Raw genomic sequence first — 25372 nt, forward strand, 5'->3', positions numbered from 1 at the left:
TTTGGTTCTGTTGATGATCTGTCTGGTGTTGTTTCACATATCTTTGATTCATTCGATTGAAATGATGACGGCACTTAAAAAGCAAAGTCTTTGTATCTTTACTTTCTCCTTTAAGTGCTAAAAGAACAAATATTTACAAAAATCAACCAAAATTTTCCTTTGGTGTTTCTGATCTTTACAATGTCGCAAAACTGAAAAACAAAGAGCTAAATCTGTGATAGTTAACATAAATTGGCATTTTGATCAATGTATAGCAAAAGAAAAGAAAAAAAAAACAGCTGCAAGAAGCATAAATACATAGTAATGAATTTTAAATAGAAGCAGGAATTAAATGTCCTCGGTGACCAGGCAGTAGAAGTCTGAACGTGCTTCATAGCTGCGAGATCCCAGATCAGAGACATCGATGTCGGAGGCTTTTGCTTGAGCTTCCTCGACCGGAGCAGCAGGAAGGACGGGAGCTTTACAGGCCAGAGCCCTGTGCATCGGGAGACGAAGACCTGCAGCAAATCAGATTACAACGTGAAAACACATCCACACGTCTCATATGCTTTCAAATAAAACTGGGTCTTGTTAGCAAGTAGTGAATGTTGAGTTTAAAGCAAACCCCCTCACAGTCGACTTAACTTTTTAAACTATGCTTAATACTTAGCTACTTCTAATATCTGTCATATTTCTTGATACATTTCTTTAAATATTGTTCTTTTGCCACTATGAGTTTGCATAGTTCAGTGTTTTTTCTGCTGCACTTAAGCATATCAGCTAAAATATCCACTGTGCATTCCTATTGGCGATATTTTTTTTTTTCTTTCGATTTGCGTTTTTCTATTTCAAGTCATGTTTCTATAAGTTTTCTGTCAGGACAATTTGATATTTCTCTTTCACAAGCTTCCAACAGTGTTTGGCCTTCATCGTTGTATTGTTTCCACTGAGCTCTCTTGTTGGGACCATGTTTGCTGTCAATAATGCGCAACAATTTCTTAAAGTTGCAGAACTACCTGAAACAGCAGAGTTTATAGAGTTTGCAAGAAAAATAATTGTGAAAGTATTTGTTTTTGAAATTAAATAAATAGGTGATTCCATATTATTTCCGATCCATGGTCTGAAAAAATGTAGGCATGTCTTACAGAGCTAGGACTGGTGCTATGTAATCTTTATTTTTAGCTACAAAGTTGAGAGGCTGTATGCTGTAGCTCTTCATTAAAGCTGCACCTGCAACACTTTAACATTAATGTTATAATTACAGTACTTAGCTAGCACCAGAACGACCTACATAAAGTATATGTCAACTCACTGATCTTTTTATCATCACGTTAGATAATTAAAAACTAGCAAATTCTATTACATAGTTGAAATCAGGTTGAGATTTGTGCACAAGCTGAAATTATCCATTAGTCTCTTGTTAATCTTTGAGAATAAAATGCAAAAAATCTGGCAAAGTTTAAACAGACTAAGATCAGCACCAGAGTTTATATGAAGGCTTCAGGATTTTCCCTTTTCTGGCACAAATATTTACTGATGCAAAGTACAGATGTGCATCCTGCATTAAAAAGATTTTGGGGTTTAATTTTATAGGAATATTTAACATATAATCGTCAAAATAACCTAAAAATTGTGTTGCACAGAAACTAATGGCTGCTTCAAAAATCTAACACAAAAACCTACATGGGAAGTTTGTTTTATATTTCTGACTTGCTTACTCGGATGGAAAAGCGTGTGAATAAATTAAATACACAAGCACCACTCATTCAATGAGTACTGGTTTTACCCAAATCTCCAGCAGGGTCGGTGTCGGAGCGACAGTCCAGGTAGTCGGGGTCAAGGGTCAGCATGGGGTCCTTATCGTCCTGCAGGATGGTCTGGGGGTCGCCTGCAGAATCCTTGTGGAAAATGACTCTGCGAGGCATTGCTAATGCTAGCTCCTTCCAGAATGCTGATGACGGAGTCTGACAAAGAAATATCCACAAATAACTACAACACATTATAATAAGAATAGAACAGAAATAGAAATGTCATCTATTGCCCCACGATGGGGAGTTTCTGAGTTAACTTTCTGCAATAAAAAAAGATTAAAAATATGGGGTTTTTTTTAGTCTGGTGTTGGGGGTTGACGTCTGAGGAGGACGGTGGAATGGTTTATATCAAAACAGTCATATTTTAGAATGTTCCAGTCAATTTACAGGCCTAAGTCCAAAGGAAATTCTCTAGTAAGACATGAAATGTGTAGTTCACAGGTACTCTACCTCATTTTGCAAAGAAGAATGAGTGAAATTTTACATTTTTGGATGTGCATCCCCCAAAAGACTTGCAGCTAAAAATGCAGAGAGGACTTCTTCTCAAAGCATTAAAAGGATTTCACACTAAAAAACTATTTATTTTTTCTTTCATTTTACAATTATCTGTCCATCAAATGAATTTCCCCCCCAAAAATAAATTAAGATTAGAATTTATAAAGTAGCAAACAGAAAAAAATCCTTTTAAAAAACTGATTTCTGCTGTCTTTGCGTTGCTGCTTTTAAACAAATAAAGCTGCTGATTTGGGCCTCAACAACCCAGAAAACAAAGTTAGAACAAACTGACTCCTTTAATTTCCTCCAGCATGTGTTTCCACTTTGAAATTATGTTTGCTTTAACATCTAGGCTTTAATTAAATTGAAAGATTTAGCCCCCAAAATAAACCACACAAAGGGAAGCATTTGGAACTGGTTTGATCATTTCTCCAACAGTCTGCATCGTTTCGCCCGAGGTCCTGTCACTGCTTTTTAAGTGGGCGTGACATACTTAAAGAAACCAATCACAATCAGGCAACATTTAAACCTAACGTTCAACAGTTAAATCAGACAAAACCTCACCCCACTTTTATGCAGTCTGGCTAAACAGAAATGCATTTAAAGAACCTCAATGCAAGGCAAAGACTTAAAACTACGAGTGTTACCAGAGACAAACTAAACACTTCTTTGTAGCTTGTTTTGTTGTAATAATGCTTATGTTTCTGAATAATTTTTGACTTAATAATAAGGTAGTCTTCATGAGTTGTTGTGTTTAGAAAAAACTATATCTTTATGGACATTGCAGCTCTTATGAGGGTTTAAAATCCCAAACGCAGAAGAGTTTGTGCTTAAATCTTACCACAGAGTTGTGCCTCCAGGTGAGTAAGGTGAGGCGGTGCTGGTTCTCACTGAGCTGCTGCTTTATCTCAGGACTCATGCGTTTGAACTGACCGTCCAACGTGATCAGGATCGGCTGCTGACATAACTCCAGCAAGTGCAGGAGGCCCTGTCTGAAAAAACACACAGACTCAACCCATCAGACACTCAACACTGACCTCTAGTGGTACATTTACATAATTGCTAAACACTTTCACTAACTTTTATTCTTCCCTTTATGACAAAATAGATTTGTACGGAATAGGATTAGGGCCACTGGAAAAAAGAAAAAAAAATCTGACTTTAATCTCAGAATTGTTTTTTTTTGTTTTTTTTCAGTGGCCCTAATCCTCTTCCGTAGATTTGTGTTGTTTGAGACTGACCTGAAATTATTTGTGCACCAGTCCTGCTCCAGATAAGGGTTAGAGAGAAGCACTATGAGGCGGCGCGAGCGGCTTATGTTCATTAGGAGCTCTGCTGAAGGCTCTGTTTAATAAAGAAGGCCGATTTATAATTTTTACACTACATGTATGTGTGTATGAAGAGCAGTATGTTTACACAAAACAAGCAGTAGTGACATATTGATTGAATTTGTTGTAATTAATCTTTTGTTACCAGTATTGGGCAGGATATCGTTCTCATTGAGGTGCACCTTGTACCCATTTTTATTCTCCAGATGAGGTTTGAGGATAAAGTTGATGAACTTCCTGTCATAATCATTGTTGACATAAGAGATATAGGCGTCGTATAATTTCCCATCTGCGGATGCAAGCGCACAGACGAAAAGCAGAAGTTAAGACCGATAACTTCCACACGAGAACAACCTGGCATCGCTTCGACAAGTCTCACCATTGAGTTCATAATCTCCGTAGGAGTTCTTGTACCAGAGCTTGAAATTGAGGTGGCACCTGGAGTAAACCACGGCTGCTGTCCCCAGCAGGAGGAGGAGGAGGATGGCTGCAATCACTGCAGCCGTGTGGCTGGGACCGTCTGAGAACACACACACAGATAACAATGAGACGAGAAAACTGGGCATTTTACAATGCTATATATATTATATAGTTACTAAAACTAGTAGATGACAAATATCATCAGCTGATGGACAAATGACACCAAATAAAAAGAATTTGAGATAAATCTCATGTAGTGATTTATTTTTGTTTCAGCTTACAGCTAATAGCAATTATATTTAGGTTTCTGAGAACATTTGAATATTAAATAATTTTATGCAGAAATTTCTACACTACACACTATATGAGCCCTATCAAGTAGAGGGATAACATGGTCTGTGTTTTTTTTATTTTTGGTGGTCTGAGCAGAAGTCAGATCCTGCTACAAAATGAAATCAGCATCTCCATAATGCTTCTCAGCAGATTGAAACATGAAGCGCTGCAAAACTTCCTGGTGGACATCTGGGCTGAGTTTGCACTTGATAAAACTCATTTCACCAGTTAATGACACGGTTCCTCCAAATCATCGTTAACAACCGAAATTACACGCTGGATTCTGCTTATCTTCACCATTCCTCCCGACTCTGAGACCTTCATTTTGAAATGAATACAACATTTATTATAACCTGAAAATAGGAGTTTGGAATCCCTTAGCAACAGTCCAGCCCATTTTCTCATTAGGCCAGGAATGGCTTAACGAGGAATGCGTCAGTTGCAGTTCACGTTGTGAACACGCCTGATGGCTGTGCCTCCTGAAGTATCAACTCCCACTGCAGTCAATACCTCAAGAATCTGCCCAAAAACTCCTTTATGGACTTTGTTTCGTAATAATCTCAACTCCATCTAGGGTGCGGCCCTTTTTCTGTCATACCTTTTCTTTCTTTTCAGCTTTATACTAGCATGTTTGTATACAGTAAAACCTGCTTATTTAGCTGTATTCTTTAGTGGCTTACCCCTCCTGTGAGAGGGAAAGCCTCCACAAGAGGCGAGTTTCTGCAGGACAAGACTGAGTGGGCTGCACATACGTAATACTAAAGTGGCAGCGTTATGCATTTTTCAGGCACATTGTGATATGAAAAGCTGTTATAAAAATACTTTCAATGACATAAAACAAATTTAACACCTTGAAATTGGGCTTCTGGGCTTCTTAAAGCCTCCTGCTCTGTTTGAAACTCCGCCTTCAGGAAGTCAACACAACTGCGCTCCTCTGTAAACTCTTTCCAGAATTTCACTGAGAAGTAGCTCCTGTAATGAGCTCAGCTGATGCACTGTTCCACCAGGTGTTTGCTACTTGCTGCTGGCTAGTCTGAAGGAGGAGGAGGAGGAGCTACGCCCCGCAGGCTGCGCTCGAGCCACCCAGGTGTTTTGCATAGCTCAATGGTTGTGATGGAAGATTTAAGGATTTCTCAAGCATGCATAAAAGAATCAATGCAACATTCCAGGTAAGTTTTTAATGAGGGAAAACATTATAACGTAATCTAAAGTTCAAAAGTGTCAATTTTTAAATAACTGATGTTTTTCTACTGAAACATCTTCCTGTAGTAATTTCTAAAAAATTAAGAAATATAATTTATCCAGGAAAAAAAATCTAATGAGGAAAGGCATATATACAAAAAAAAATCCTTCAGAGCAGAAAAGCCCAAAATGTTTCACAACTTGTCTTACTTGAAATTTGGACGCTGAAGTCAGCAGAAATGTTCCTCACGGTGCAGCTGTACAGTCCAAACTCCTCTGCCCCTCTAAGGGTGAACTCCAGGAGATTACTGACAACCAGCCGGCCTGCATTGGGAGACCTGATAAATAAGAGAGAAAAAATACTCTTACCTTCCTCTACAAACATCAACTCAGGTACAAAGTGAAGTGAAGTAAACCAGATAGCTTAAAAAAGAAGCTTCAAAAGACCATGATGTTGTGTTGTGCAGGTAGAGAGTGTGGTTGGTGAGTGGCTGGCCATCTTTGCTCCACTGCAGTGTGGTTTCACACTGCTCCTCTGATGGGTCCCAGTAGAGCAGAGCAGTGCAGTTCAGTTTCACAACAGAGCCCACACTCCTCCAGAGTTTGGTTGGGTCTCCGTTTGGTTTAAACTCTGGAGCTTTAACACACTGAGACTCTGCAAATACACGCCACAGGTATCAGTGTTCAGTGTGAGAGCTGCCCACAGTAAAGGCTAGATGTAAAGGCAGCTACTGGACGGTAAATACACACCATTGCAGCCATCGGGTTTGAGATAAATATAAACTATATGCTCACCCTTTACTACGAGGCGCACAGTGAATGATGGAGTACTGTTTCCTTGCTGAGTGCAAGTGTAGTTTCCTTGGTCCTCTAAGCGGACGCTGGAGAACTTCAGGAAGGCGTTTCCTTCCTGATTCTGGAGCGGCTGACAGTCCTTCTGCCAGGTCCACAGAGATCGGGGGAGACTCTGAGGCTGAAGTGTCTGCAGAGGACACTGCAGTTCATATGCAGGCCCTAAATAAACCACCTGCTCCTTAAACCTGCTCTCATCCACACAGGTCTGACCTACAAAAAGAAGTTACACACTTATAATAAACATCAAGTCTCTAGATTATAAACATTTTATTATTTTGACTGTGACTGTTGAACAATTAAAAGTTATTTTTTAACTTTTAGATCAAAATAAACAATCTTCTAATCAGCTGATTGAACTATAAAAAAATCTGTTTTGATAAAATGTTAATGCATTCGGACACATGATGAATTAATGCTCTTTAAAGTTAGCGGTTAAGTGTCTCTGTTTGTTTCCAGTAGACCTTTCAGTCACTGATATCCATTTTCCCAACTCTCCCTCTGAAAAAATGAAAACCAAAACTGTTTTGAGACATTAACAACTCATTTTGGCCTTCATGTGACAGCCTATGCTTAACACATGCACCACCAGATGGAGGAGCAGCTCTTACACCTAAGAATAGTGTACCACATGTCTAGGATGGTAGTGGCATTATCATGCTGAGGGACTATTTTGTTTCAGTAGAACTTGTGCATTCAGTTCTTCAACTTTGTCTCAAACTAACTGCTAAATCTCCTGTTGTACCTCTCCGTTTTCCCATAGGGGCTGTCATCCCAAACAAGAGGATTGGCCTTCCCAAAGTCTGAACGCCTCTGAAAATATGTGAACTGTGATTAATTTGAGCTTGCTGCGTGTATTTTATTGACTTTGTGTGGATTTGAGTAAATTACCCTTAAAACTCAAACTATAGTGTACCCAAATCTTGTTTTCTGAATGATGTAAAAGCATAAAATTAATATGAAACTCAGGGCTATGATTAATCTGTAATATTTGGTCACATATGGGCTTATTGTGACTTTAAAATAAGTAACTAACCTTCCCTGATGAAAATCCCCTGACTGGTTCTTTTACTATGTCCAAATGTCACTAGATCATCCGGGTTCAAAGTCCAGATTGAACCCTGTTGCCAGGCAACAACATGTGACTCCGTGACAAATATGACCACATATTTGACCACATGTACACTGACCCTGTACTACAAGCATCACGTAAATCTAAAAACATAGGTTATTAAAAATCAATTTAAGAAAGCTGATTAAAGGTTTAATTATTAATAAAATAAACACTTTTGTCCATCCTTACCGATGACGATGGCCTTGTTCGATATTCCGCAGACTATTAATAAAGCAGCTAAAAGCAGAGCCATGAGCCAAACTTTCCCCCTCCTCCTCCCTCGAACCGGAAAATAGGCCTCTTCCGTCGCTTTCTTTACAAACGTCGTTCCCAATAACAGTCGAAAATGTTACTTTATTCCCATTTAGTTTGTCAAAAGTATGCAAGTGGCTACGCAGACGTCAGCTTGCCGTTTCATCAACTGCACCTGGAAGAACCTGAAGCGCCACTCGTGATTGGCTAACTCCGGACCACGTGATGCGCACACCGCTTACCTGTGGTCACAATGCAAATAACCTGCAGTGGCAGAACAGCAGAAACTCACAGAACTGCCCCTTCTGCTTCCAGTGGGTAAAACTGTGATAACAAAGCACTCAGATAGACTTTTTAACGGCGCGCAGGTGCATTTCCGGTTTCACCTCAGCCTACCTGCTGGTTGGACTGTCCGCAAAATTATTACCTCTGTCAACAACGTTAATTACGTTTTTATTTGATCCTTTCATAAAGTTGAAAAGAATTCACCCGATGTCTTTTGGGGCATCTGGTAATTTACGACAGGATAAGAAAAAAGCATTTCACCAAGTGGTCTTGGAAATTATTTACCAAAGAAAAGTACACAATGTTTATTAAATAACAATATGTGCAAATATTGAACTCATATTCACAGTTTGGACTCTGTGCATTTAAAAAATCTAAACAATAGATTAAATCATGTTCACTCAATTCTTGGTTTTGAAACATTGACCTTGTAACACAAAACAGTTTAGCTTATGAAAAAGAAGAGGTCTGAATTCATAAGACATACATCCCTAATGTGAGAGTTTTTATATTCCTGTATATAGGTATGAATCCCAATACATAGAAATAAAACAAACAGGAAGTAAGGAGCACTTAATGTGTGAATGCAAACAATACCTAAGAGGTGTGACTCTTTCTGCAGTATGTCCTGTCTGGGAGTCCAAATTTCAAAACACTTCCAGAAACAATTGTTTTAAATGGACAGAAAATCCAATATTTTTGAAATCCCCTTCTTTTCCCCTCTTTTAATCCTTTGAGGTCTTTCTTCCACATGCAGTGAAGCTGCTGGCACAAGCCAAGCTGCGATGGATTTACACCAGACAAGAACATGCTGCAAGGAAAGTTTATGAAATTAGGAATTAAATTTTTTATCCTCTACAAGCGTGCAGCACGTTTTTATTTTTAAAGCATGACATTCAACCTAGAAACCAGTGCCTATGTAGGATTTCTCTTTCGGAGGTTCGCAGCCAAGAGGAGCTTGCTCTGTGATGTAATTTCTCCTTGGCATCAGAAAAACTGGCAGTTAAAATACTTCTGAGGCCGATAAAAGAAAACATCCAAATGTGGAATCAATGCTGAGCAGCCTAAACATTTTCAGGGAGCTTCAACAATATTTGTGTTTTGATTTGAAGTTAACAAATGCAGCGGATTTGAATCATGTGCGACATAAATATTATAATTTTCTTTGCACAAACCTTGGCATATGATCATTTTTGTGTTCTGTTATTTTTTGGATTTTGTTCCCTTACATCAGTGTTGTTCTTCCCTCGGTTTGCTGTTTCCTTGAGTATTAGTTAAGTTTAATAAAGTGTTTGCTAATCTGTCCCCAGCCTAGTTCTGCTTCATTCCACAGCTATCCTCAATTACCTGATTTCTCACCTGGATCCAGTGATTTTCTCCACACCTTCATTTGTTTATATAGCTCACTGGTTTCATTGCTCATGACAGGATCCTCCTGTTTTCATTTGTTTCCTATGATGCATGTTCCTGTTCTCCTCCTGCAGCATCTGGTTTTGATCATACCAAACTCCCGTCTGCATTTTGGTCTGGCTTTAAACTTAAACATGACAAAAACTTACATTTTTGATCACTGAGTATCTTCGTTAAAGTAAATGTTTACAGGCAGAGTAGATTTAAACATCATGCCTCATGTAACTTACCTTAGTTTTTCAATTTTTTATCAAGCCAATCATCAAATTATGACCACATGCTATTTAGAAATATTATTTAAAAAGTTTTATTATTCCTCAAAACAAAAATACAGACATAAACAATGTCTCATATACATTCAAATCTCTTATTTAATTCAATTATATAAAATATAATAATGGAAAACATTATTCTTTACATAAACAAACTATCAGAAAAAAGCAACAAGCATTTTTTTTGTTTTGTTTTACAGCTTAAGGCATCATGATAACACAATCAGCAGTCTATGTGCAGCTTAGTACTTTCAGTAGAACACTCATATACTGTATGGCTCAAAATCACAGATCCAACACTAAGCTCTCAGCCAAAACTCAGTATATAATACCAACAATGTTATAAAAGGCAAGGTCAGTGACATCAGTTACAGTATACACACACTTCTGTTCAGGGCTCCATTCAACATGGGCATAATTGTTAGTATTTTGGTACTTTTAGTGCTTTAAAGAAACCATGCTTTTTATTTAATAAAATAAAATATGAAATGATTACACAACATACAACTGCAAAGATGAGACACATTAAAAATACTAAGCCCATATCTATATATTAACCCGGTGTCGATAGGAGAAAATCCTTGGTTTTAACTGTCCCTGAAATTGCATGTTATCATCACTCAAAACGGATATATCAAATAATCAAAACTCCAAAATTAGTGTGAGAACCATGCAAATATCATGTATAAATTTCTGACCTTATCTATATGGATCCAACAATAAGAAAGCTGTCTTTCTGTAAAGCTTTTCAGGGCATGGATAAAAACGATGTGTGCAATCCAGGCAGCACTTACTGTGTCAATTCAAATATCACCATTGATCTCTTCAGGATAATTATAAAATGTTTCAAACTGTTCCAGTTTTACACGTAGATGCCCAAGGCCACACTGGGGTTGTGTTTTCACAGTAAAATACGTCCCGTCAAGGCGCGCAAACAGTGTCAGGCTTGAAATACCTGCAGGAAATGACGTTTGAAGTCATTAGATCTCAATTGTACACTCTGAACCACAATAATATGTTTCATATTTTAATCTGCTTAAACATCTTCATTACAGACAATAATGAAAAATGTAATGCAACCGAAAAAAAGTGTCACTGCTAAAAGAAATGCTCTTCCTCTGCTGCCGAATGACAATATGAGCGATAAAAGATATTTAATGGGTGAATTTTGAAATTCAAATTAATAAAATGTAAAGAATATTGACGTTAGCTATCACAACTAAGCATCAAACATTCTGTTCTCGAATTTAAATTTTCACAGAATGTATTAATCTCACTGTTTAAATTGAATTTGCACCTGATATACGCTACGAGACAGCATAAATCAGAGGATAACTCTGGAGGAGCTTCAGACATGAGGTACTCAGGTGGGAAGATCTGCTGTCTGGCTGACTTTTAGTCGTTTACTAAAAAATTAAAAGAAATACGTCTACAGTCTGCCTCTAGAAGCGTGAACAAGCTGCTCTGCTCTGCACCACTCTTTTCAGATTTCTATTTGTAAAATAATTTTAAACGCAGGTATTAATCTGCTTGCCATGAGTTTAGGTGTGTTTTGTTTTTATTAATATTAACCTGAAGCCTGGCTTACTGTACTGTACTCTTACAAAACCTGGAGAACCAACAAGAATCCAGAGAAACCTGCTAGTTTATATGGACTACTTATTCTTACTAAACATGGGAAACCAATATGCAGTTTTATACATTTACCTTTTTGTCTTTCTTTTGGTTTCATAGTTTTGTTTGTATTTCCTTCCAATTCATGTAAAGCACTTGTTGCTGTTGCTGAAAATGTGCTGTATGAATAAAATGACCTTACCTTACTTCAGAAAACATGATAATGTTTTGAGGTTGACAAAATTTTTCATAACTGTTGTGGAAAAATGACTTTTAAACACTTAGCAGTAATTCTGTTTGGTAAAGCAAACAGAAGTCTGAGTCTGTGAAATGCCACTATCTTTTTATGTTGCTTGGTTTTAGTGAGGTCTGAATCATAAATTATCGTACATGTATGTAGTTAATTATTATACTGAGTTTAGGTCTTCTGAAGTGAAGCTAGACAAAAACAAAGACTCACTTCAGTTCCTCTTGAAGTCTTCTGAATTTGTCATTGAGTCCGTCATTTTTCACATGCATCGGCACAGGCGGGATGAACCAGGATGCAATGAACTTACATATGACAAGAACATGCTGCAAGGAGAGTAGATAAAGTTAGGAATGCAATATCTTTCTCCATCTGTAACCATGCAGGATGTGCTTTGTTCCCCAGCTTGTCATTCTGGTTTAAACAATAAAACAATGTCTGGTTTTGGTATTGGTTTCAAAGAAACGTTTTAAGCTGCAGGATGTAAATGAAAGGATTTCGTTGTTGACAAGACTTACCTCAAAGAGGATAACAAAAGCAAAGCGCACAGCTAAAATCAGCCAAAACTGATGGGTAATATTAAAGTCAGTGTCTCTGTAATCTTTGTAGCTGTGAAAAGAAGCACAATGGAAAATATGTGTGCTGACAGAATCATTTTCATTTACTTAAAAAGAAACTTTTAAAAACAATTTGAAAGAAAAACAAACCTGCATGAAGTAGCATTGATTCCATCTGTGATCATTTGGAGTGGGTCAAACTTTACTCTGCTATCAGCCATTGACGCAACGGACAGGGTGTTGTTGATGTAACCAGACATGCAGCTGAGGCACAAGAACCAAGATGAAGCAAATGTTTTATGGTGACATATAACCATTTTAAAGAAGAGGAAAAAATCTCACTCTGACACCCCTGCTGTGCCGTTGACGCATGGCCCATAGACGTAACGATATACAAGTCGAGGGATGAAATCAGACGAAACCCCAATTACCAGCCCATTTACAATGACAGCTAAAACACCGATAGCCTCTAGTATGTCTATCCAGACGCCTGAGGAAAAAGGAAAGAACCGTCAACATGCATGAACCCAAAATAAACTAATATCATCCACAGATCATCGTTACCAATAGTATTGGTCTTCTTGGGGACCATTCTGCGCTCCAGAGTGACCATCTTAATGGCGTCCAAGCGAATCTCAATCACGTTATTGAGGAGAGCAAACAGAGGAGCAAGAGGAAATGCTGCCACAAATATGGTGGTAAAGCTAAACTGGATCACTAAAAGTGAAAGTACAGAAAACAAAGTTAACCGAGACAAGTTCAGCGTTCGTGTTTACTAATCACGCAGATCATACCCATCTCTAAGAACTCATTGAAGAGGCTGAAAGAGTCCACATCGGTGAGTTCATAGTTCGCGTGCCAGTCCCTGAGTTTGCAGTTTTCACACAGCTCTTGTCCCTCTTTGAGCTGATAGTCGTCTTTCAGGTAGCAGGTGGCGCATTTCCTCTGCAGCTTATGTTGCCTTTTCTTCTTCTCCAAGAACTTCTTGAACAAGCTAATGCAAACAGACAGCTTCAATTAGCCTAAACTAACATTTTACACGCGATACGATACGATACGATACATGTAGAAAGTACATGATACAACATGAGATAAGACAATATGATACCTTATTGGCAATCAGGATTCAGAGAGGAGAATAATATAAATAGGGTGATGGTGAGGGATGATTAAATCTCAAGAGCGATCAGCACAAAGATTAAGATAAAACTATCCAATGCGATATGATATAAGTTGATGTGATATGATATGTTATACTGCAATATGATGCTAAATGTAACAACACAATATGATATAATGTGCCATGATATGGTATTATTATAATGAAACTGAGTAAAATTTCTCTCTCTGGGTTGAGAATCCAAAGATCTGACTCAACTAAGAGTTAAACTACTCCAAAATTTCTGTTTATTTTTTTCACAGACTTGCTCAAGTAAATGTAGCTAAATAAATGTAAATAGTCTGGTCAGCAATATAAAATAAAATATGACACAACATAAGAAAGCATGACATAGAAAACAAAAAAACAATATGATGGAGAGTGATTAAAGTGAATATTACTTACGGACCAAAGTACTCAAACATATTACTGATGATTTGCTTCAGCACCAATATAATTGCCATTTGAATGAACAAGTCTGTGAGACATCCACTCGGGTGACACTAAAAGAAACACAGTGAAACTTGTGGGAACAATGCAGTCACTTTATTCACATAAGAAGTACAACAGCATTCCTTTAGCTGTTTCATGATAAATGAGATATGAAACTGTAATCACTCACTTCTTCCAGTCTCCACTGCCCTGCAAGACGTACATATTCACCTGGATGGCCATTAATCCTGTTATCGGTGCAAGAAAAACATCCAGTGACTTGTCCTGTAAGCCTAACCCAGTCAGTGAAGAACAGTAGGCTTCAGAAATCAGAGCACAAATCCAAAGTTTTACCTGCCAAGAAAAAATGCCACATAGAAGAGGGAGCAGAAGTAGGTGAAGAACTGGAAGGTGAACATCTTGACTGTAAAACTCTTCTCCGTGTCAGCAAATGTCCTCGTCTCTTCTGTTGAACAGAACAATGTTTAACATGTTTCACAGGCCCAAAATATGAACAATACTCAGAGGACTTGAGATGCAGCATATCCAGTAATGCAGTCTCCAATATTTCCATGTTTTTTCTCTTTGTTTCCCTCCGCTCAGTTTAGCCTTACTCATCAAAGTCTAAGTACAGAACGCATACATAAAAATATCTGAGTTGCTTGGAAACTTTTCTTTAATCTTGTTTAGATTTTTTTATGTCACTATTATAAACACAAAAAAAACTGCGTGCAGCTTTGAAAGTGTTTAAAGGCATTAAGAGAATGTTAAGCAGGTTTTAGTTTTGCGATAAGACAGTTCTAAGCATTGCCCTAAATTTTCAAGCCAAAGTCGCTTTTTAGTGATTAATCACAACAAACAATTTTTCCCATGAGTAGGCTTGTTTTTAATATTCCCAATTTCCTGCTTTAGTTTAAATTAGATTTTTAGATTTGTGACACGAAGAACAAGAAGAGCAAAAATACCTATCTTACAGAGCTTCAAAGCAACAATCCTGTTGACCTGCAAAAAAAAAAAAAGAAAGAAAATCACAAGATATCAGGATCACAGAGATTACTGCAACAATAACAATGAAATATACATGTAGAGGTCTTAGTACCTTAGTCATAACGGTGATGATGAGGAAATGGAGCACAGCGCCTGCCAACATAGCGCCGAGGTTGCTTCTGAAATCCTTAGCCAGAGTCCCTGCTACAAGCACCCTGAATACCACCAAGAAATGTGTCAAGCCAATAATCACCAGTATCTGAGAAAACAGAAAAAAAAAATCTGTTACCTGCCAATGCATACATATGTCTCCATAATTTACTGAAAAACACAATATATTCGCCCATTTCTGACACCTAGAACAGATTTGTCCCTCTTATTCTGACCGAAGGCTGCACAGTGGCGCAGTTGGTAGAGCTGTTGCCTTGCAGCAAGAAGGTTCTGGGTTCGATTCCCGGCCCCGGTCTTTCTGCATGGAGTTTGCATGTTCTCCCTGTGCATGTGTGGGTTTTCTCCGGGTACTCCGGTTTCCTCCCACAGTCCAAAAACATAACTGTCAGGTTAATTGGTCTGTCTAAATTGCCCCTAGGTGTGAGTGTGTGTGCATGGTTGTTTGTCCTGTGTGTCTATCCAGGGTGTATCCCGCCTCTCGCCCGGAACGTTAGCTGGAGATGGGCACCAGCAACCCTCCCTACCCCACTGAGGGCCAAGGGTGTCAAGAAAATGGATGGATGGAAATGGATGGATTCTGACCGAATAATGCATTTTGATGAGGTCAGAAAAATGACATATCTCACCATAACTAAGACACAGATCAGAACCAGAGCGGTGCGCGAGTAAGAATGCTTGTACATCTTCGGGCGACATTCGGCATCGTTCACGAGTTCCAGGATCAGTTCCTCCTGCAATTAAATTAAAGCAATAAATTAGACCAAAGCGCGATTCGATGAGCTTTATTGCTGCCCGAGAGAAATGCAACATTCCAGAGTGACTGTACCTCTGATTCGGACCAGTCAGTCACTCTCCATTCGCATACAAAACTGGCCAGATGTCTCTTCCAGAACTCCATAAACAGTGTTGCTGTGGAAGATAGTCTTCTCTGTAAATACCTGATTATTACACATAATTACTTTGTATGTGTTTTCGACATTTACGTTATTGAAATTTGCTTGTCTTTGCAGTTTATTGTCCAACAAACAAACAGAATATTTTAACCAAATTGAAACTGGACTGAAAAAATATTTTCATTCCAGGTTTAAATCTTACTTCTAAGTCCAAAATTTGTGGGAGTTTACACACAAAACTGAAAATAAATTCAAACATTCAAAAATTTGCACGATGTTTCAACTCATACGTTATATGTGACTCATATTCATGTTCATAAAAATTTGTGCCAGACGTTCTGATAATACCAAAGAGATCAGAAGACTGAATAAAATTTATTCCTAAGTTTGCAATTTTAAAAATGCATTTGAACTGTTCTTTTTTCATGATAGACCAAAGATGCTACACACATCTTTAATGATTTGTTTGAACAAAAATTGATTCCACAAGATTTTAGTTATTGAGGATTTTCTCCAATCCACAGTAAAATTACCAGAAACACACATGTGGACAAAACAGTTTAGATTAAGGTTTTGAAATTGCCCTGCCATCAACTACACACAAGGTTTTTTGTTTTCTTTTAAGCACTGTGCCTGGAGACTGGGTCTGTGTCAGAAATCCAGCAACTTCAACTTAAATCTACAAATTCTGCCAAAAACAATATAAAATATCCAGTCAGAAGCTAAAACATTTTTAATACTTATTGACTCTCAAAAATGTGCACATCATTCATTTCCCATCTTGACAAAATGACAAGTTTGCTTCTGCAAGTGTGATGTATTTTTAGTGATGTTTTTATACCAAACGTGTTTCTGGAAGCCCTAAAGTTCCAGTTTAGTTCCACCAAACCATAACATGTGACCCCACAAGGCCTGGGGAGATTTTAGCAAGAACAGGGTATTTCCTTTGAAAGAAGATGGTTTTGTCTTTCAGCTCTACATGTCTTGCTTCACAAACATGAAGAATACAAGGGGTTGTTGCCACATGTAGAGAACAACCAACACTCTTTAGAAACTCCTGTTGGCTGCCTCCATGACCATTTTCAGACTCTTCTTTCTTTTTTTTTATCAGTTATTGAGAAATGTGTTGTCCCTGTCATCCAATAATTTCTCTGGTCATCTTTTTACTTGCTTCAATCTGAAAAGGGTGTGTGGTAAAATTTATTTGTTCACTTCTCCTGATTGGTCCATTTTGTAAAAAGAGACCATGTTGATCCTTTGTAACATCTTAATAACTCTAACTAAAGGATTTAAACGAGCAAATGTCAAGAATCTGCTACTGGTACAGCTGGATTTGAACTCTGGTTCATCACATTCTCTACAACTGATGGCAGGTGTGAAATTAAACTGAACATCAAAACTGATTCAAAAGAAGCTCCAGCAAAGTCTCAGTTCAAGAGTGTCTCACTGGTGCAACCAAGTTACTCTATGTTTACTATTTCTTATATTTATTTACTTGTACTAAATATATCTCATATTTTATGTGGAATAAATTTGGAAAATATTTATTAAAGTTCCATTTATACATTGCAATAACTCTGGCACTGTGTATATTTGAACTCGTATGCATAATTTTGACCGTGTCACAATAAAATCAACCTTGTGCATTCACTTCTTATACTTAAAGTCTATTGGATTTCATATGTTGTATGAAACCAGGGTTCAAATAAACCTTTAGGAGCCCTAAATCAGCGTTACATTCATGACCATGATGAGTGAGTGCAAACATCCAACCAGCACTAAAGTTACGGCCTACAACGTCTCACTTTGTTTCACTGTCAAGTCATTTCTTAGCCTCTTTAGAAGCAGGGTTATATATTATTTCAGATTATATAAATTACTGCATGCTTAACCACTCCCACAGACAGATGGCGCCTGTTTCAGAGGTAAGTAGCCAAGAGGAGTAGGTTTGATATTTTCTTGGCAGTGAACTTCTCGTTATCATAAAAAGCTGGCAGCTAAATTAAATAATTCTGAGACAGAAGAGAATGCAATCGTGCAACGTACAGCCAAAATGTTTCAGCAAATACACAATAGCATTATAACAGAAATCTACAGAAATCTACCGCTGACTTTCAGTTAATAAATGTGTCTCACTGTGAGGGTTTTCATTATTTTGAATGTGCGTGTTATCATGTGCTCACGAACTCACTCCATATTGCCATGAACATGGCGAAGAACACCGTGCCGTTATTGTCGAACAGCAGGCTCAGCTGTGAACAGAGAAGACCAGCAGTCAGAGCCAGCCAGCAGCTATTAACCACAGAGCTACTTAGTAGTAAAGCAGACAAACCTTGGCATATGAGCATGTGTCTGAAAGCTTCCACACTTTGCAACCACTGTCACAAAGTGGACACATGACTGTGTTAGACTCACAAACCTCTTGTCTACAAGACAGTAAGGTCAGTCATTATGGAGGGGTAATTACAGAGGAAAATGTTCTGTCATATCACTTAAGAGAAAGAAAATGTTGGAAAGCTTACACCAGGGGTGAAGAGTTGAAGTAGCTGAGGCCGTAGAGAAAGACTAAGATGCCAATAACAGCCGGTAGGATGAGGAGAAATGTGTACCATCCCAACCACAGGAAGTACAAGGCCACCTTCTCTCCAAAGTAGTCCCTGAAAAACACACAAACAGTGCAGACAAGGAGAAAAACCCAAGTCAGAGGAGAAACACACCGCATGCAAATACTGCACTGTGGAAAAGCATCTGCCTTTTTTTTTTAACACTTTAATGTTTGAAGCCAAACTAAATTTTAATAAAGATGGTCAGAGTCAATATAAAAAGTTTTCTAATCATGGTTTCATCAGTTATAGCTAAAAGCTATAAAAGCCCTCACCCTCACACTCTGTTAAATCATGGATTCATTTTGAACAACTATTTCCAAAGTCTTTGGAAAGATAAACTCAAATTTGCTGCTGAAATTTTATTACTAGATTTATTCGATCAAGAAATAAAGCTAGGCCAAAGCACTGGTCCTCAACTCTAGTTCTTAATTCAAGTAAAGCCAAGTGAAGTTTATTTGTGTCGTACAACAAACATACAAAAACCTTCTTAATTGTCTGGCACTTATATACAGGCTGACAGATTGGGTCTTAAATACAGTTAGCTTGATTTAAATGTACCAAAAAGTAAAAGTAACATGCATAATCTTTTTTTATACTGCTTTTGTTATGTTTTTATGGTGTAAAGCACTTTGAACTGCCCTGTTACTGAAAAGCGCTGTAAAAATAGACGACATTGATTGGCTGATAATAAACATTGCATGTCGATGATACAATCACGTTTGCCTAGAAAGTTTAGGGAAAGACAGAAGACTAAAAATATTCATATGTGAAGTCAGGTGTGATCCAGTGTTTGTTCTCAACATAAGTAAAAACTAAGTTTTGATTTCCACTGGCGGCACACGATCCATGTGGGCTGCAAGTGACTCTTGGGTTGTTGTTCGTGATTGATGGCAGGGTGGAGTGAGATAGAGGGGTTAGGGCTCAGGCAATCTGTCACCTCTCACCTATGGACATGAAATATTGATCCTGACAGAAAGAAAGAGATCTTGGTTACAATCAACTTAAATAAACTTATTTTGCAATGTGGCTCAGATCTCCTCTTTTGTTTGAAGAGAGTTTATGATAGTCCAGTTTTTAACAGCAACATATTTTTTATTGTTGTTTATGACATAAACAGACTGACAGTCTGTTTATGTTTTTTTGGTACTTAAGAGTTGATTACATTGTTAAGGTTTCTGCTTGTTTGCCTACTTTTTTAAAGTTAAGATTCTCACTAAGGTTAAAATGTTGGGGTTTCTGACAACAAATCCAAAATTTGAATCCTGTGTTTTTATTAAGAGTCATTTTCACTTTTGCTTCTTGTTTCTTGTTGCAAGATATTTATTTCCCACTCCCTATTAATGGCAATTCCTTTGGAGGACTATTATGTAAGCTAACTCCCTTTAATTAGAAGAAACCCTGCATCTTCTGGTTGGCTCAATCAGTGAAGTTCCACTTTTCTTCTTCTCAAACTAAAGGGGGCAGCTCCACACATTTTAGATTTATCCATCCATCCATCCATCCATCCATCCATCCATCCATCCATCCATCCATCCATCCATCCATCCATCCATCCATCCATCCATCCATCCATTTTCTTCCGCTTATCCGGGGTCGGGTCGCGGGGGCMGCAGCTTCAGAAGGGAGGCCCAGACTTCCCTCTCCCCAGCCACTTCTTCCAGCTCCTCCGGAGGAACCCCAAGGCGTTTGCAAGGCACTGTAGCCATGATTGGGACTAATAATGTCTGTTTTAATATGCTGAGAGAATTATCTACTGCAAGTAAGATAATGACTGTTTATAACCTCTCTGCAAAATCTGATTTCAGAAATTCTGTACTATTCTTTTAACTACAAAAATCTTGCAGAATCTTCAAAATTTACAGAAGATGCATAAGCTGAAATATACAAAAATGATGGTGTTTAAAAATATGATAAATGAATAAAGGCAGAAATACAATACACAACTAATGATAAAGATTTTGTGTTGCAAGTCAGACCAGAGTAGTGTCAGTACTGTTAAAATACCCCGGTCATGCAGAGGGATGAATCATGTGTTGGATTTTCTTTTAAACAAATGTCTGTAATCCTTGCCAATCATTTCTTTTTCTTCTGGTAGTACGATTGATATCAACGTCTTTTCTGCTTGCATGTGAAATTCCACAGGCAGACATCAACTAGCACATGATGTTGGAGGGATCTTGGCTGTTTTCTTGTTTCTATAACAACCCTGCAGCCATTTAATCAACTGCATAAAAAAGCAGAATAATGAAGAGGCTGTTGTGTTGCAGTCCAAACCTGACTTTAGTTACAGGTTGCCCTTTGAGACAGGCCGTCCATCGTGCCCATTCCTCCTTCAGCTCTTTCTGTTTCCTTTTCTGAAAGCGGGGGCGCAAAATCAAAGGAAGTCATCAATATGAAAAAGAGCTTTGAACAAACTGCTTCCATACTGCATACAGTTGCACTAAAAGATGAGTCCTGCAGTGCGAGAATGTGATGTGGTGCCATTTTCAAAGCATTTTAACAGGTTTCGCCATGTTTCAGTTAACATTATTGTTGCTGCACATCTGAACAATCATGCTAAGCACACAGGAAATTAATGTATCTTATCCTGCCTGTGTGTGTCCAGAAAACAGAAAGGCAAACATGCTAATGCTTTCCCAGTCACATAACAACACTGTATGCTCACGCACAAGCCTGCGTACTCCCAGCGCTGGATGACTCATTGCACTAACATGAATTGCATTGCATTTCTGTGAGCAAATATCTTTTGGCAACTATGTTTTGTTAAGAAAGCCACAATCAAGTTTCACCTCATTATCTTAGAAGCACCTAAGAAAAAAAAACATTTAACCAAGCATAGTGGACGTCATCTTAAGGACGCAATTGTTTTCTCTGCAACCAAACCTGTTCAGTGTAATTAATCACAACTGATAAAATGTCCCTGACTTTACTAAGCTTTGGTGTAAAATGTAATTACCGCTTTATAATTACATTTTACATCCGAAATGAATGCTCTTGGTGTTGAACAATGATGTAAAGTTGAAACTTTACCTCATGTAAACAGAACCTCGTCTCAAACACCTTGGACTTCATGAGATCCCGCAGGTTCTCTGAAGAGTTCCCAGCAAAGGAGAATGATGAGAAAAATCAAGAGTTGATTAAATCACTTTTTAAGAGCCCAGATTATCAACCGCTCTGACTCACCTTTTGAGCTGATTTGTGTGTGATTTATTATGAAGTGGACGATCCTTATCCTGCAATAATGGGACAAGTATCACTTGTAAAGTCAGTGAAGTAGCAAATGAGGGGAATAATGTCATTTATTCAACTGACCCATAAATCAATTTACTTTTAAATAATAATTTAAATGATCTAATTCACACAAGAGAATAAAAAATTAAATGCTTATGAAAACAACTGTCATAGTTTTGGTCTGAAGTTAATATAAATCTAGGCATAAATTACTTTTGTGGGAACATTTTTGATTTTTCAGCAAGGAAAGATGAGACAAGTTTTTTCTTTTTTTTTCTTCAAAACAAGAATTGAGGTTTTCTTTTGGTATATTTCTCAAATAAATTCAGGGTCAAAATACTACAAACAAGCTCAAACGTATACAAACATCCAGACTAATGTTCACATAAATGTCCCTTAGCAATTTATAGAGACACCAAAGTTTTTTGTAGCTTTCAGGAAGCTTCTTATGGTGAAATGAGTCAAAGTTTAAACTAATAGGTCACACTGACTGAATATATGTTTGAAGGAGTCAAAATATAATTAAAAAAAACATTACCAACTGTCATGCTGAGGGCTTATTTTGCTTCAAGTGGTACAACTGCAGCTCATAATGTGGATTGAATAATAAAGAAGCAGAAATATTCTGCTTTGTTAAAATTTGGTGCTCAAACAGGATTATGATCAAAACCTGTTGTAGAAGGGATAAAGCAGGATAACCTTGAGCTTCTAGACTTAAAACTGACTTACACTATTTAAAGTTCAAGGGTAATGCTTTAGGCTAGATCCTCAAAATGAACTCACTCACTCCAGCAAGAACTATGCCAGTTGTTTCTTGTGTTTGTCGATGGCTACACAAATAGCTTAGTATCTCTGCAAATTGCTAAGTAGTGTTTAATCAAATATGATTAAACACAACTGTGTGCATATTCAAATTCAAGCTTGTGAATCCAGGTCTTGTTATTAAATGAACTGAGCTTGAGTGTTGTATATGAAAACAAATCTTTGTTACAGCCTATTTAAATTAGTTTCTTCAAAAATTAACAGCTCATAAAATCATTTAAAGCTGGAAATTAATAAAACGTTCACACCGATGAGAAAGGTGTGTAAACCTTTGATGTGAATTGCAACACGTAGCGTCTTTAGAGATAATTTGTATGAAAACACTCTAATATATGATAATAATAAAAAGGCACAATGTTTAAAATAGCCTCAGGGGTTGTGCTGCTGGTCTTACCTTGTGCTAAGAGAGATATTGCGGTCTGTTGAGTTCCCACTGCAGGCATCGGATATTTTGAGCAGATATCTGTATTTCTGAAATATTTCTTTTGGTGCCTGGATCCCATAGAAGGCGAGATTATCGTTGGTAATTTCCTAATAAGAAGAAATTGTGACAAATTAATAAGGAATATTACCACAAAGAAAGTGCACATGCTTTTGTATATTATGTAAGACCCACTGTCACTCTGAAGTTCTTATTCCTCAGCTGGTCTATGTATTCCTTTCGTTTCCTGGCGTGTTTCTCCCGGTCCTCCATCAATTTGGCGACCAGGACGTAGTCGTATGACAGTGGAGTGAACTGTGTACGCAAAAATGATGCCGGTCAGATTTATCTGTGAATGATCAGAATAGTTCTGGGTATTCTTAGAATTGGCCCATCAGTTCAACTCACCACAGGAGGAGGTTCATTGCCATTCTCTTTCACCACTCCCATTAATTCCAGTAATTCAATACTGGGCTTTATCACAAAATAACAATGACAAAAAAAAGAAGCTGAACTTAAGTTGCACAGTTATAAACAATATACAAGTAGGAACTGCATAAAACCTTCATGGAAGTGTTAGAAATGATAAATTCATATTAGCAAACAACAAGTTCCCTGAGTCTGATTGTGCTAGATTCAAATCTTACACAAACCACTTGAGAGTTCATCACCTGCTACAGAAATCCAGTCTAACTATAACCTGAGGCGTGTCCAGGAATGCCAGTTTAGGGAGAAACCATGAACCTGACTCACCACAAAGAGCTGTACAATCTATCTATAACCTGAATGAACGGCAGGTCATTGGGCTATATCTCAATCAGCAGAGCAATCATATCCATACAGCTAAGCCTGAATGTACTTCCAATCAGAAAGGGAGAGGCTAATCTAGTGGCACAATTTGAGTTCAATCACTGACTGACTGTGCAAATAAACAGGCTTTTGTAAAAAGGTCATCAGGGTTTTTTTAATGGGTTTGTGTCATTTAGAAGGGTTTCACAGCCCAGTAATTAGTCTGTCTGGACTCTATGTTAAAGAACAGAATATGAATTGCTTTCAAGGAGCGAGCTTTCGGTAATACAACCAATATCTGTCCCTTGAGCAGCTCCATTATGTATAGATATGATTATTAACGCAACCACCTACCTGCCTCCTGTGCCCCTGCATGATGAGGGAAACCTGCGGCGACCTCCCGGACAACAACAACAACCTTTCTCTCCCCTGAGTCCTCCAATCTCACTCAGCTCTTTGTTATATCCAACTGAAGAAAAAAAAAACATGCAGTCTTCAACAGACAGCCAGCCGCTAACTTCCGGATAACACCTGGAAGAAATGTGCCGTCCTCTTACAAGCAAAGGTATGCCAGAAGCGACTCTACCTGTTGCTGCTGTCACAGCATTTATCTTGACTGACGCCACCTTTTATGTTCGCGTCAGCTCAGTCCGTACGAACAAAGGCGAGTCAAAAAACACAAGGAAACCACCGTCCACACTGTTGCACTACTGGCAAAGCCAAAATGAGACTCTGGATGTGATTTGTCAGGTGAGAGAATGGAATGACATCTATTTCTTCGTTGCCTCCCCCTCCTCTGGACTGTGAAGTTCCTCTGATCCGCCGCTAGATGGCAGCAAACAGGATGACGTTTAACCGTCTGCCAGGCCTCTGACGGAGTTGTGACTGAATCATCCGGTTTTCTCACCGGTCGCTCAGACATTTTTCAAGAGACAACGATTCTTTTGCAATAATGGAGAACGGACAAAATCCTACCTTTTATTAGCTGCATCGATGCTAAATTCAATTCAAAGATTTTTCTTCTTTTTATTTTTTTATCTCAGAAGACAATTAAATATTGTGTCATCCAAGTATTTTCAAAGAGTCGTTGTGAATTAATCATTGTATTAGTGAATGTAAATCTATAAAGTTGAAACTTAACCTTTTTACCCTCCCTACCCAACTAAGATTTTCTTGTTTTTGCTCAACCAGGATTACAAAAGTGATTCATTTTTGCTACCAGAATAATTCTTTCTTCAATTATGTAAATTTCCTTTGCATTGGGAAGATTCACCCTGTCAAACAGTGTAGCTTGACTTCAACATCTTTGAATAATAAATAGACAAGCTTCTCACATTGATTTGCTGGAATTGTGCTGCATTGCCCTGACAGAAATGTTGACACTGAGTCAGTTTTGTAGGTCATAAACACATTTAGCTCTTCCAAAAGACTTTCTGTGTGATGACCACCTAGAGCTGTAACTAATTTGGCTTTATGATTAGGGTCATTGTGAATTTTGTACACCAATATATGTCCAGATCTTAACTCCCTGTTTGATATCTTGAGACGTTAATGTTCTTTACTCAAGTTACTCTCCACTAAAGAGCACCAGTCCCGCCAGTAACCAAACCCACCAGATATGATGCTGCAAAGACAGAATACTGGGATTTGTGTGTATGTCAATCTGACTTTGAGGAAAATAAAAAAATGTTATCTAAAAAAAATATTTTT

The 25372-nt window shown here is 37.9% G+C and overlaps 2 protein-coding genes across 4 annotated transcripts; both read right to left on the reverse strand.

Moving 5' to 3' along the window:
• Window positions 1-74: 74 nt before the first annotated feature.
• sigirr (single immunoglobulin and toll-interleukin 1 receptor (TIR) domain) lies at window positions 75-8057 on the reverse strand. Its single transcript, XM_008412062.2, has 10 exons — window positions 7704-8057; window positions 6344-6613; window positions 5996-6203; window positions 5759-5886; window positions 3993-4133; window positions 3759-3902; window positions 3527-3629; window positions 3127-3277; window positions 1766-1943; window positions 75-497 (listed from the first exon to the last, which is right to left on the reverse strand). Exons 1-10 carry the CDS (start codon window positions 7765-7767, stop codon window positions 328-330), a joined length of 1557 nt encoding a protein of 518 aa, XP_008410284.1. The 5' UTR covers window positions 7768-8057; the 3' UTR covers window positions 75-327.
• A 1709-nt stretch (window positions 8058-9766) lies between these two features.
• Window positions 9767-24518, reverse strand: LOC103466475 (anoctamin-9). 3 transcript variants are annotated; one of them, XM_017305055.1, is made up of 25 exons: window positions 24249-24518; window positions 24017-24131; window positions 23282-23347; window positions 23069-23188; window positions 22847-22983; window positions 21583-21632; window positions 21430-21488; window positions 20674-20753; window positions 18316-18450; window positions 18126-18171; window positions 17985-18045; window positions 15727-15809; window positions 15527-15631; window positions 14842-14988; window positions 14708-14744; window positions 14097-14208; window positions 13933-13990; window positions 13716-13813; window positions 12946-13145; window positions 12716-12868; window positions 12494-12641; window positions 12302-12415; window positions 12113-12203; window positions 11808-11920; window positions 9767-10688 (listed from the first exon to the last, which is right to left on the reverse strand). In XM_017305055.1, the coding sequence occupies exons 2-25, from the start codon at window positions 24035-24037 to the stop codon at window positions 10655-10657; spliced, it is 2268 nt and encodes a 755-aa protein (XP_017160544.1). In that variant the 5' UTR covers window positions 24038-24131; window positions 24249-24518; the 3' UTR covers window positions 9767-10654. The 3 variants fall into 3 exon arrangements, with proteins under 3 accessions (XP_017160544.1, XP_008410281.1, XP_008410279.1); XM_008412059.2 differs by having other exon boundaries at window positions 18126-18219; window positions 24220-24510; XM_008412057.2 differs by having other exon boundaries at window positions 18126-18219; window positions 24249-24509.
• Between the last annotated feature and the right edge of the window lie 854 nt (window positions 24519-25372).

The sequence above is a fragment of the Poecilia reticulata genome, linkage group LG6 (genome assembly GCF_000633615.1).
Source record: "Poecilia reticulata strain Guanapo linkage group LG6, Guppy_female_1.0+MT, whole genome shotgun sequence".
Lineage (NCBI taxonomy): Eukaryota > Metazoa > Chordata > Actinopteri > Cyprinodontiformes > Poeciliidae > Poecilia > Poecilia reticulata.

Bases quoted from the DNA above. Each gene is read 5' to 3' on its own strand.
- sigirr (XM_008412062.2), bottom strand. From the start codon at position 7,767: ATGGCTCTGCTTTTAGCTGCTTTATTAATAGTCTGCGGAATATCGAAC. The intron at 6,614-7,703 runs GTAAGGATGGAC...TTCTTTTTGTAG, and splicing joins GAACAAGGCCATCGTCATCG to GTCAGACCTGTGTGGATGAG. The intron at 3,630-3,758 runs GTAACAAAAGAT...TTTATTAAACAG, and splicing joins CGATATCCTGCCCAATACTG to AGCCTTCAGCAGAGCTCCTA.
- LOC103466475 (XM_008412059.2), bottom strand. From the start codon at position 24,037: ATGCAGGGGCACAGGAGGCAG. The intron at 23,348-24,016 runs GTAGGTGGTTGC...TTTGTGATAAAG, and splicing joins TGCAGGGGCACAGGAGGCAG to CCCAGTATTGAATTACTGGA. The intron at 13,814-13,932 runs GTGAGTGATTAC...TGTTTCTTTTAG, and splicing joins GGCAGTGGAGACTGGAAGAA to TGTCACCCGAGTGGATGTCT.